Here is a 12,403-nt window from a genome sequence, read left to right as displayed (position 1 = left end):
GAGCATGTCAGGTCCGACTGGGGGGTGGTCAGGTCAGAGCCTGGGGCCCACCAGTGGGGCCATCAGGGTGTGGGCATGTGCCGCTCTTTTAGATTTGACGGCCAGGGCGGGTCTCATGGCAAAGGCGACAGGGCCAATCCCTCCCAGAAGGGCGGTGAGGCAAGGAGCTCTCACTGTGGTGCTGACAGGCCCTAACGTCTCTGGGGAAGGGAGGAGGGAGGGAGAGACGGCGGGGGAGAGGCCTTCACTCCCAGGCTTCCACACGCACCTCTGCGTCAGAAGCGCTGCGGAGCCTGGGCCACTGCCTGCTCCCTGGGGATTCATTGTCGCACTCGTTTTCTAGTTTCTCATTGTGGAAGTGAAGCCAGGTGAAAACCACGAGTCGGAGTGAGTAACACAGGCAGCAGGCGTCCTGCCCGGGGGCCAAGCGCTCAGTGAGACTGAAGTTCGAGACCTGCCCCTTTACCTCTCTGTGGTGTTACTCAGGGACAAGGTGACCCCGAAACACTGTGGCTCAAATGAGGTGGGCGTTGACTTCCCTCTGGCTAACAGTCCTAAGGTGGGAGAACAAGGCTGGTGGGTGCCTCGGCCCCTCAGCCCACGTCCTCTGGGCACCGGATCTGTGGCCCCGGTCTCCCATTACTTTTATTTTATTTTATTTTTTTAAATATATTTTATTGATTTTTTACAGAGAGGAAGGGAGAGAGATAGAGAGTTAGAAACATCGATGAGAGAGAAACATCGATCAGCTGCCTCCTGCACATCTCCTACTGGAGATGTGCCCGCAACCCAGGTACATGCCCTTGGCCGGAATCGAACCCGGGACCTTTCAGTCCGCAGGCTGACGCTCTATCCACTGAGCCAAACCGGTTCTGGCAACTTTTATTTTTTAAATATATATTTTTTTATTGATTTCGGAGAGGAAGGGAGAGGGAGAGAGAGAGAGAGAGAGAAACATCAATGATGAGAGAGAATCATTCATCGGCTGCCCATGCATGTCCCACACTGGGGATCCAGCCCACAACCCGGGCATTGCCCTTGACCGACATCAATCCCGGGACCCTCTGTCCGCAGGCCGACGCTCTGTCTGCTGAGCCACAGCGGCCAGGGCTCCCATTACTTTAAAGGGCGGGACCAGAAATGGTACGTGACTCTCGGCCGCCCTGTGCTGCCGTGGGCTGGGGAAGCGTCTCTGCCTGTGGCGGCTGACCCTTGGGATTCTGCCTTCAAAGAGGGGAGATGACGGGGGCAGGGAGCAGATCCTCCGCGGGGCCATCGTGAGTCAAATGTCCGTGAGGGCAGGGGCCACATCCGCTGTCTTTTTTTTTTTTAATTAAATCTTTATTGTTCAGATTACATTTGTTCCTCTCCCCCCCCCCAACTCCCCTCCTCCCAGTTCCCGCCCCACCCTCCGCCCTCACTCCCCACCCACTGTCCTCATCCATAGGTGCACGATTTTTGTACAGTCTCTTCCCGAATCTCCCACTCCCCTTCCCCCCCAAGAATAGTCAGTCCATTCCCTTTCTATGTCCCTGATTCATTATAATCACCAGTTCATTCTGTACATCAGATTATTTATTCACTTGAGTCTTAGATTCACTTGTTGATAGATGCATGTTTGTTGTTCATAATTTGTATCTTTACCTTTTTCTTCTTCTTCCTCTTCTTAAAGGATATCTTTCAGCATTTCGTATAATACTGGTTTAGTGGTGATGAACTCCTTTAGCTTTTCCTTATCTGTGAAGCTCTTTATCTGACCTTCAATTCTGAATGATAGCTTTGCTGGATAAAGTAATCTTGGTTGTAGGTTCTTGGTATTCATCACTTTGAATATTTCTTGCCACTCCCTTCTGGCCTGCAAAGTTTCTGTTGAGAAATCAGCTGACAGTCGTATGGGTGTTCCCTTGTAGGTAATTGAGTCTCTTTCTCTTGCTGCTTTTAAGATTCTCTCTTTGTCTTTTGCTCTTGGCATTTTAATGATGATGTGTCTTGGTGTGGTCCTCTTTGGATTCCTTTTGTTTGGGGTTCTCTGCGCTTCTTGGACCTGTAAGTCCATTTCTTTCACCAGGTGGGGGAAGTTTTCTGTCATTATTTCTTCAAATAGGTTTTCAATACCTTGCTGTCTCTCATCTTCTGGTACCCCTATAATTCTGATGTTGGTGCGTTTGAAACTGTCCCAGAGGCTCCTTACACTATCTTCGTATTTTCGGATTCTTTTTTCATTTTGCTTTTCCAGTTGGGTGTTTTTTGCTTCTTCGCATTTCAAATCTTTGACTTGATTCTTGTGCTCCTCTGGTCTGCTGTTGGGTGTCTGTATAATACTCTTTATTTCAGTCAGTGTATGCTTAATTTCTAGTTGGTTCTTTATCACAACATCGAGGGTCTCATTAGATTTCTTGAGGCTCTCATCAAGTTTATCGGCAGTTTCTAGCAAATTATTGAAAGCCCTCAAAAGTGCGTTTTTTAGCTCTATATCCTCCATTTCTGTCATATTTTTTGTCTCCGCATTTTTATGCTTTCTTGGTGCACCCCCTTGTGGTCTTTGTGTGCAGTCTTGTTGTAGTTAAGCCTTAATTGTTGTCGGCATACTAGGGGTGAATTGACCTCCAGGCTAACTGGCTGTGAGAGTCAGCTGTGTCTGCAGTGGGAGAGCTTCTGTGATGAATCTCTAGGGCGGTGCTAATCTAGTCTTTGCCTGAGGCTATCCAGCAAATGCTTCCGTGCAGGGCTTGGGCGGGGCGGGTCCCAGGGGGTCTACAGGGCGGGCGGAGCGAGCAGTTATGGCTGCTCTCAGTTCCGTCCCCAGCGGCTCTGCCACCGCTGCAAACCTCGGAGAGAAAGCTGCCTTCCCGCTTCTCCCGTTTGAGTCTGGGTCCCTAGAGACTCGCCTGGATCTGGAGCTCAGAGTCTGAAACTCCCTCCCGATTGAAAACGACAACCGCGCCCTCAGCCACCAGCCCGCTCCACGCACACCTCCGCATCTTAGTATCTCACCTCCGCACTGCGCCTCCTCTGAGTCTCGGTATGGATTTCTCTTTACTTCTAGTTGTAGAATCTCTCCTCAGCCAGCCTTCCTGTGGTTCTGGGTGATGTCCGTTCCGTCTTTTAGTTGTATTTTTGAAGTGGTTGTTCGAGGTAGCAAACTCTGGCGTTAACCTATGCCGCCATCTTGGTTCACCACATCCGCTGTCTTCACCGCCGTGCTGTTCACAGCGCAGTGCTTGGCCTGTTGTGAGCGCTCACGGAATAGTTGTGGAATGCATATGTGAGCCTTCATCCTCAGGCCTGGGCTTCTGTGTAGACACACAGGTCGGACAGACGTGCCCCAGCCCTGCAGGGGTTCCCGTGCTGGAGGAGACACTCGGGCAGGAAGCAGACTCTGCATGTGATGTGGCGGCAGCCCCCAGGGCATTGTGGGAGCAGAGGGAGGCACGTGACCTGGCCTTGGGCCGGGAGGAGCCTGTACCCAAAAGGTGCCTGACCCTGTCTGTAGAGAGCAGAGTTGTTTCCCAGGCTGGCAGGGGGAACAGGATCTCCAGGCAAACAGGGTAGCGCATACATGCCTTCTTCATTCATCCATTCATTCAGACCCTGTTTTCCCAGGGCATCTCTGTGCCACCCCCTGGGCTGGGAATCAGCCGGGCGGACCTCCTGTCTTCAGCGAAACCACCTGCTGAGGCTCCCCTGGGCCGAATCCTCTCTCCCTCTGCTTCCCCTGACTCCTCAGAACAGTCATATCTCCCGTTTCACGTCTCTCCCACCTTCCCCTTCGCCAGAGATCATTGATGACCTCAGGGCCTCGCTGAGAGGCTCTGCAGTCGCCATGTTGATGCAGAGTAAATGAAATAGGTTTTGGTAATAATTAGATCTTATTTTTTATTTATCCTCACCCAAGGACATATGTTGTGTGTTTTTATTGATTTTAGAGAGAGGGCAAGGGAGAGAAAGAGAGAGACAGAGAGAAACATCAATAGTTGCCTTCCATACACACCCTGACTGAGAATCAAACCCACAACCTAGGCTTGTACCCCGACCGGGAATCAAACCTGCGACTCTTCGGTGTATGGGCTGATGCTCCAACCACCTGAGCCACCTGGCCAGGGTGGTCCTAGTAATCATTTTAATATTGATCTCAGTATGAACAGCAGTTCATTCTAGAGCCCCAGGTCCCAACCACAGCCACAAAGGGAGGGCCAGGCATGAAAAGATGCTCCCTGGAGAGATGTGGGCGGTAACATACTAGTAGCTGTCATCCTGGACCCCGCAGTCACCGAAAGAACCACGAGGGGCGATGTTGGCACATGCAGGTTTCCTGGAACCCTCTCTTCTCCAGGACTTCTTACTGGTGTGCGTGGCCTTTTCCCATTCACTCAACAAATATTGATTCATTTTCTTGTGCCTCCCAGTTCATGACAGAATGAATGACTAGAAGCGACAGTGTGATGCCCGAGGCTTTCAGTACGTGAAGCCCCAGCTGGGAAAGCACAGATAGGACTCAGGTTTGGCCCCTGCTCTTGAGGCTGCCAACCGGGCAGGAAAGCCCCACGGACACCGACAGCAACAGCCTGTTGTGGGGAGGAGTGCTTTTCGGGCCATCGCTCCCCGCCTCCTTCCTTCATTCACCACACATCCTGCGGCTGCGGGAGAAAGGGGTCAGACCCAGCCCTTCCTGTACACGTACCCTGCCAGTTGCTGTAGGGCAGTGGTTCTCAACCTTCCTAATGCCTCGACCCTTTAATACAGTTCCTCATGTTGTGATGACCCCCAATTTCATTGTTACAAATTGAACATGATTAAAGCATAGTGATTGATCACAAAAACAATATGTAATTATATATGTTTTCTGATGGTCTTTAGGCGACCCCTGTGAAAGGGCCGTTCGACCCCCAAAGGGGTCGCGACCCACAGGTTAAGAACCGCTGCTCTAGGGCATCCGTGGACCTGTGCAGAGGGTGCCCTGACATTCAGGAGGGATTGGCTTCCTCTGCCTGGGCAGGGGGGGGGGGGGGGGGGGGCGGGAGAGGGGGAGGGCGGGGGGTTAAGCTTCCCCAGACCAGCCCTTGAGCTGTGTCCCGAAGGGGGAGCAGCCACTGAGTGGGGTCAAGGCCGGGAAAGGCCGTCCAGGGCAGAGGGAGCATTTTGTGCAGAGACCAGAAGATGCAGGTGGATGTTTGAGCCCTTTGGGGGACTAGCTGTTTGGGGGACATCTGTAATACTGTCAGCAATAAATCTATGTATGTAAAGTTTGGTATGGCTGGAGCATGAGATGGAGGGAGGCAGGCAGAGAGACAAGGCCAGGGGAGCTGGCATGCGTGCCAGGGGCTTTCCTGGGGAGCCCGGGAGGGCTGTGAGCTGGGAGGGGCAGGGGCAGCCCTGGGTGTAGAAAGTCTCTGGGGCCATGCACAGGAGGCTGGGGAGGAGGCTGAGGTCCGGGGAGAGGATGAGGCCTGAGCCGAGCCCAGAGCCATGCACAGAGGGGCTTGGGGACGTCTGGGCCGTGGGGGAAGGGAGGGCAGCGCCCAGCGGCCGGGTGCACACTGGGGAGCCAGCCAGTGGTCCAGGCCAGTGAAGGTACAGTGCGCTGGGCTCAGCCTGGAGCATAGGATGTAGGTGAATTTCCATTTTTCCCCGAGTGGTCCGAGGGGCTGGGTGTTGTTTATACATGTGTATGTGTACAAATATTTGTGTGTGAATAGATAGTCAATCTTCATTATTCACAGATTTCATATGTGTGAATTTGCACGTTCTCTAAAATGTATTTGTAACTCCAAAATCAAACCTTGCAGTCTTTTCGTGGTTGTTCTCAGAAACACGCAGTGTGGAGGGGAAGTGTGTGTGTGTGTATATTTTAATTTCAGAACATCCAGGCTGGTCACTTTAGGTGTCTGAGTTTGCCAGGCCAGGCCTCCACACAGGCCTCTCAGGAGAAGATCAGGTTAGCATGTGGGCCCCCCCCTTTTTTATTTTTAAAAAATATATTTCTTTATTGATTTCAGAGAGGAAGGGAGGAGAGAGAGAGAGAATCATTGATCGGCTGCCTCCTGCATGCCCCCCACTGGGGATCGAGCCCAAAACCCAGGCATGTGCCCTTGGCCGGAATTGAACCTGGGACCCTTCAGTCTGCAGGCTGACACTCTATCCACTGAGCCAAGCCGGGCAGGGCTTTTTAATATTTTTTTAATGATTTTTAGAGAGAGAGGAAGGGATAGGGAGAGAGAGAAAAATCAATGTGAGAGAGAAACCAATTGGTTGCCTCCTGCATGCACCCCAACCAGGGATGAAACCCACAACCTGGGTATGTGCCCTGGAGAGGAGCCAACCAGCAACCTTTGGTCTACGGGGCAATGCCCAACCCGAGCCACACCGGCCAGGGCTCGGAGCGAAGAAACTGTGGAGTTGCCTTCCTGACAGCGGTGATCCCAGCTGAGGTCGGACACAGCGCGGCTGAGCTCTCACTCTGTGCACCAGCGCCCTGCATGTGGCTTGTTCAGCGCCACATTTCCCACCTTCTTGTGCTTTCTGTTGGTGATTTCGCTGTTCAGAGGGGCCCCAAGCGTAGTGCTGAGGTGCCGTCTCATGCTCCTCAGTGCACAGAGGCTGGGATGTGCTTCACAGAGGAAGCACGTGTGTGAGCTAGATGAGCTTCCTTCGGGCACAGGGAGCTCGATGTGAGCAAATCCATGCGATACTAAATGAGGTGGGTTTAAACCCATAAAACAAGGTGATGCAGCATCGATCGGTTGATGAGGATGTTGTGACCAGAGGCTCCTGGGAACCTAATGCTGTGTTTCCCCTCAAAGCAGGGTCGGAATGTGCTCATTCAGTGTTCGCGGCGACTCTGGGCCATAGCTGCCGCGGATGACAGGCGTCTGCTGTACGGCTATGGGGCCTTTTGTCTCAAAGGTTTGCTCTCCCTTCCCCGAAAGACCTTCGCTTTACCTCTGTCCCGGCAGGTTCCTTAACACTCCGGAGGCCCTCGTGGGACAGTGCAGTCACTGGGTACAGCCCTCAGGTACGTCCCCAAGGGGAGGGCGGGCGGGGGCTGTGGCAGGACCCGGGGCTGGGATCCAAGTGGGGTCGCCTCCCTTTAACACCCCTTTGCTGTCTTTGAGTCTTTCACATTGTGTGTGTTGTACGCTTGTTGTAAAAAGCAAAAATCTTTCCCCAAAATTCGGAAGTGTGTCTGAATAATAATAGCAACACACACACAGCCACATGCACATGATTTTTTTTAATGAAATCATATTCTGTACAATGGTGTCCAGCTTGATTTTTTTTTTTTTTCATGTAAGAAGTCTACCTTGGAGATTTTCTGTGTCGGTGCTTGTAGAGTTTTTTAAAATATATTTTTATTGATTTCAGAGAGGAAGGGAGAAGGAAAGAGAGATAGAAACATCAATAATGAGAGAGAATCACTGATTAGCTGCCTCATGCATGCCCCCTACTGGAGATCGAGCCTGCAATCTGGGTATGTGCCCTTGACCGGAATCGAACCCAGGACCCTTAATTCTGCAGATCAGTGCTCTATCCACTTTGGCTAGGGCAAGTCAGCATTTTTTTAAAAAATATGTTTTTATTGCTTTTAGAGAGAGGAAGGGGGAGAGAGAGAGAGAAACATGGATGAGAGAGACACATCCAATGGTTGCCTCTTGACTGAGGCCAGGGATGGAACCTGCAGCCCAAGATATGTGCCCTTGACCAGGAATTGAACCCACAACCCTGCGGTGTGCAGCCGACCCTCTAACCATTGAGCCACCAGCCGGGAATAAACCATCCTTTAAAGCCAATCCCTACCACTGGTGACTTAGGCTGTTTTGTTGTGTTTGGGGTGGTTGTTTTTCCAGTAGTATTTCTGTAGAACCTCTAAAAGCTCCCTAAACAGGAGACAGAATGAGACAGACACGGATCTTCCCTGTCTGTAAGGGCTCACTTTTTTTTATTGATTTGAGAGAGAGAGAGAGAGTGAAACAGGGATTTATGGTCCCATGTATTTGTGCATTCTTGCATGTGCCCTGACCATAGATCGAACCCACAGCCTTGGTGTTTTGTAGTCACACTCGGCCTGGCCAGGGCAGAGCTCCCTTTGTTGTTATTGTTGTTAATCTTCACCCGAGGATATTTCTCCACTGATTTTTAGAGAAAGTGGGAGGGAGTGGGAGAGACAGAGAGAGAAGGGAAATGTCGATGTGAGAGCGACACATCTATCGGTTGCCTTTTGCACGCCCCAACCAGGGCCGGTGATCGAGCCTGCCACCAAGATACATGCCCTTGACCAGAATCAAACCCAAGACCCTTCAGTCCTTGGGCCAGTGCTCTATCCACTGAGCCAGACCCGCTAGGGCAGGGCTCACTGTGTAATTGCCTGACACCCCTGGGTTCAAATCATGGCTCTGCCGCTCACGTCCCTCTCCCCTCCAGCCTTTGTTCTCGCTCCTTAAAGGAGCCCCCAGCTCTAGCTCCACAGTCAGGCAGGCAGGCCGGCCTGCTGGAACCAGCCCGGGGCTTCCGTGGGTGCGGGTGCCTCTCTGAGCCGCAGCTTGTGTAGAAAGGGGCCAGGAGCAGCCCCACCCCCGCGGTTGCCCAGAGAATGCAACACAGGCCTGGGCCCAGAGCTGCCTCGGTGTCTGCTGCAGCCCTAACTCCATGAGCTTTTCCTCCCAGACCGCAGGCTGCAGTAGATGCTCCCGAGTGGGGACTATTGTGACTGTTGTTTTGGTGTCATAATTGGCACTTTTTAAAAGAGCAACAATGATCACTACAAATGAGGGGGAAAAAAGAAAAAAAAAGAGCGACGGTGGTATTGTGCTTATTTAGGGGGGGAAAGCCTTTATCATTTAAACCATGTCCCTGGGGCCTGTGTCTGCAAAGCCAGTGAACTAGGAATTGTTTTACATTTTGAAATGGTTGGGGGGTGGGGGGGTCAGAAGAGGACTGTGAACCTTCGCTGAAGTTCAGGCTGCAGCAGCCCTAAAAGTCTGGGCACGCCCACGGCCACGGCCACGGCCACGCCCATTCGTTGACCTGTCGCCTGTGGCTGCTTTTGTGCGAGAGCAGCTGAGCTGAGTCCTTGCAGACAAAGACCCAGGGGTGCGCAAGGCCAACAGCGTCTGCTCTCTGGGCTGTACAGTAGACGTTTGCTGCTAGAGACACACGAAATGTTTGCAGGAAAATGACCTGAGTAGCTGAGGTCCGCGTGAAAACAACCCAGCGGGAAGGGGTAGGGCTCGGGCTCGGATGAAGCAGGTTGGCTGTGAGTTGACAGCGTTGAGACCGGGTGATGGGATCCCGATGTACACGATACTGTTTGTCTGTTGCACACGTGTGACGTTTTCCAAAAATGGGAGTGGAGGGTGTCCAAGTGCCTGTGGCAGGGCCAGGCACAGAGGCAGCCCTGAGCCGAGGGGCACCGTGGCGGACCTCTGGGCGCAGCTGCCCGCTCCGGGTCGGCCCCTCTCAGCCCCCCCCCGGTGGGTGTCTTGCCCACAGAGACGCTGCAGGAGTACCTGAAGGTGGTGACGGCCCTCAAGTACGAGGAGAAGCCACCCTACGACTTGCTGAGGGGCGGCCTGCGCGCCCTGCTGCAGGATCTGCTGGTGTCGGCCTATGACCCCATCAACCTCCGGATGGCGCCCTAGGTGGGTTCCGGTGGGCAGAGCCTGTGAGCCTCCACCCCCCCCACCCCCCCCCCCCAGCCCTGAGTCCCAGGTGGCATTTGATGTTTAATCCAGGGCCAACTTCCCAGTTAGATGCTGCATTTCCCACAAGGTTGTTGAACTTTCCAAAGCTAAACCAGTCTCACTGGACAGTCTGGCAAGGCCGCGTGGACGTTCTGTGGAGGGGCCTCCCGGGTCCTCTCTCCTCAGGGCTGACTGCCTCCCCTCGGGCTCTCCAACGGAGGCCAGAACAAATGGGGCCGTTTGTCACTGTCTACAGACATTTTTTTTTAAACTTTTTAAAATATGTTTTTATAGATTTTACAGAAAAAGGGAGAGGGAGAGATAGAAACATCAATGATGAGAGAGAATCAGTGATCGGCTGCCTCCTGCACACCCCCTACTGTGGTTGGAGCCCACAACCCGGGCATGTGTCCTGATCGGGAATCGATCCAGTGACCTCCTGGTTCATAGGTCAGCGCTCAACCACTGAGCCACGCTGCCCAGGCTCTGCAGACATTCTTGGTTGTCAGCACTGGGGAGAGGGTGCTCCTGGCATCTGGTGGGTGGAGGCTGGGGAGCCGCTCAGCATCCGGCAGCGCACAGGCCGCCCCACCACACGTCCCCGCCCTCAGGGAGCCAGGCCAAGTGTGTCCTCCCGGGCAGCCTGGCTCCTTCCGCCGCAGCCCTGGTCCTGCTGGCACTCTGGTTCCACTGCTGCTTCACGCCTGCCCCGTCACTCACATCCCGGCCTCACAACACACGCACCAGATCCCACAGCCTATAGCTCTCCGCGGGGGCCTGGCCACAGCACTCCGAGAATGCAGGCTGTGCGTTGGTTTTTCCCGCAGGGTTACAAGCTCTGGGCCTTACCCACAGACGCTCTCCAAAAGTGAAGGCGTGGCTTCCCACCAGCTTCCCCGTCCCAGCCTCCCCAGCTTGGCACTGGCTCTTCTGCCCCAGCTGCTCTGGTCTTTCCCCAGCTCCTTCCTCCTTCAGGCCTCCCAACAGGCCGTTGCTAAGTCCCTTCTAGTCCGTTTCCTCCAGGTCTCTGCCTCGCCCTCTCCCAGGGGATCCCCATCCCCACCCAGAGGTGGTGAACTGGTCACTGGTCACAGTCACCCACGGGCGGTGAGCTCCGTGCGGGCGGGGCCATGTCTTTCTCTGGCATCTCTGTCTTTCCTGCACGTTGCTGGCCTGGCACACGGAGTCTCCACGCGTGTTTATCGAGTGTGCGACTCCAGTCTTCCCGCCGGTGCTGGCCTGTCGTACATGCCTCTGTCCGCCCAGTACGAGGGAAATTTTAAAACTTAAAACCTACAGCCCTTTCAGGATCAACAGTTTCAGATGCACTGACTGTCTGGCGCCTCTTACTCAACAGCGGGCGGTTTTGTCCCTTGTTAGAAACTTAGTGCGGATGCTCTTTAGGGAGCCCAGTGGCCTGGGAGTGACGTACGTGCCTCTCCCCACCCGGCCGCCGTAATGCACTATAACCAGGAGAATAACAGCTTCTCTCTGCTTATGGCAACTCCTTGCCTTGGCCTGCGTGCCGACACCGCCTCCTCCGGGCCATCTGTGCCTGCCACACCGTCCTCCCCTCATTCCAGACGAGGCCAAGCTTGATCCCAGCCCAGGGCCTTTGCACTCACGTTGCCACGGACTGGAATGCTTCTCCTCTTCAGTTTTTCTCAGATCCTGGGGCCCCCGTTTGCCCCTCTGTGAGGTGCCTCCCCACCTCCTCTCTGATCACATCGCCTGTTTTCTGGCAGCCCCTGCCCCCTCTGGAGGGAAGTGTGTGTAATTTGTAGCGTCCCCACCCCCTCTAAGCTGTAAGCCCTACAGAGGTGCTCCTTCCCCTATCCGTGGTGTTCCCCCTGCCCCAGGCCCAGGCCCAGGGAGTGCCCTGAATGCTGGAGACACTCACAGCCATTTCCACTGTCTTCCAGCACTTTCTTTCAACTCCCAGTTTGGAATCGAAAAAAAATGGGAAGAAGAAATGTGAAACCCAGGTCTGCTGTAGATTAGCTTCTAGAAGGATCCCTCGGAGGTGCATTCCTGCTGCTTCTGTAGGCGACGCTGCTGTCAGGCCCGATGGGCAGTTAGGCTCCAGGTAATGTGAACGCCCTCCTTTGATGTCTCTTCACGTCATCTCCAGCAGCCGCTGGAACGGAGAAGACCCTTCACTCGGGACGGGGTTGAGCCAGGCCCTCAGTGGGACCCTTCCTGCCATTGCAACCACTGTGCTTTGTAATAAATGATTTCATTGGAGCTTGGAGAGTCGAGTGTCCGCAAAAGATGTTCCTTTGGGGAAAGGTTAGCTCCCTTTTTCTCCCCATTCACCCACCCCATCAACCCATCCGTCATCTACCCATTCATTCATCTGTCCAAACTTCATGGAGCCACCCCTCCACCCATCCTTCCTTCCTTCCATCCATCCATCTATGTACAGATGCCTCTCAACTTACAATGGAGCCACATCCCAGTAAACCCATTATAAGCTGAAAATGCACTTAATGGCCCTGGCCAGGTAGTTCAGTTGGTTAGAGTGTCATCCTGATAAGTCAGGATTTCGTTTTTAATCCCTGGTCTGGGCACATAAAAGAATCGACCAATGAATGCATAAATAAGTGGAACAAATCTCTCTCTCTCAAATCAATCAATAAAAATATTTTTAAATGGACTTAATGGACTCAGACACAGATCTATACCTTCCATAAAAATTAACTCAAATGCAAAACTATAAAACTTCT

The 12,403-nt window shown here is 53.3% G+C and overlaps 1 protein-coding gene across 3 annotated transcripts in view; it reads left to right on the top strand.

The window, feature by feature from the left end:
- VRK3 (VRK serine/threonine kinase 3) overlaps window positions 1-11,928 on the top strand; it is a 45,001-nt gene extending 33,073 nt beyond the window's left edge. For all 3 annotated transcript variants that reach the window (XM_070402280.1, XM_070402281.1, XM_070402282.1), the window contains 3 exons: window positions 6,954-7,012; window positions 9,487-9,635; window positions 11,600-11,928. In XM_070402280.1, coding sequence (XP_070258381.1) covers window positions 6,954-7,012; window positions 9,487-9,635 — 208 coding nt within the window. In that variant the 3' untranslated portion in view covers window positions 11,600-11,928. The remainder of the gene's footprint in view (window positions 1-6,953; window positions 7,013-9,486; window positions 9,636-11,599) is intronic.
- The last annotated feature ends 475 nt before the right edge of the window (window positions 11,929-12,403 follow it).

The sequence above is a fragment of the Myotis yumanensis genome, unplaced genomic scaffold (assembly GCF_028538775.1).
Source record: "Myotis yumanensis isolate MYYU_CA2020_CCGP unplaced genomic scaffold, mMyoYum1.0.hap1 SCAF_23, whole genome shotgun sequence".
Lineage (NCBI taxonomy): Eukaryota > Metazoa > Chordata > Mammalia > Chiroptera > Vespertilionidae > Myotis > Myotis yumanensis.
Note: the sequence above shows the minus strand (reverse complement) of the source record. Positions and strands in the feature narration are given on the sequence as shown.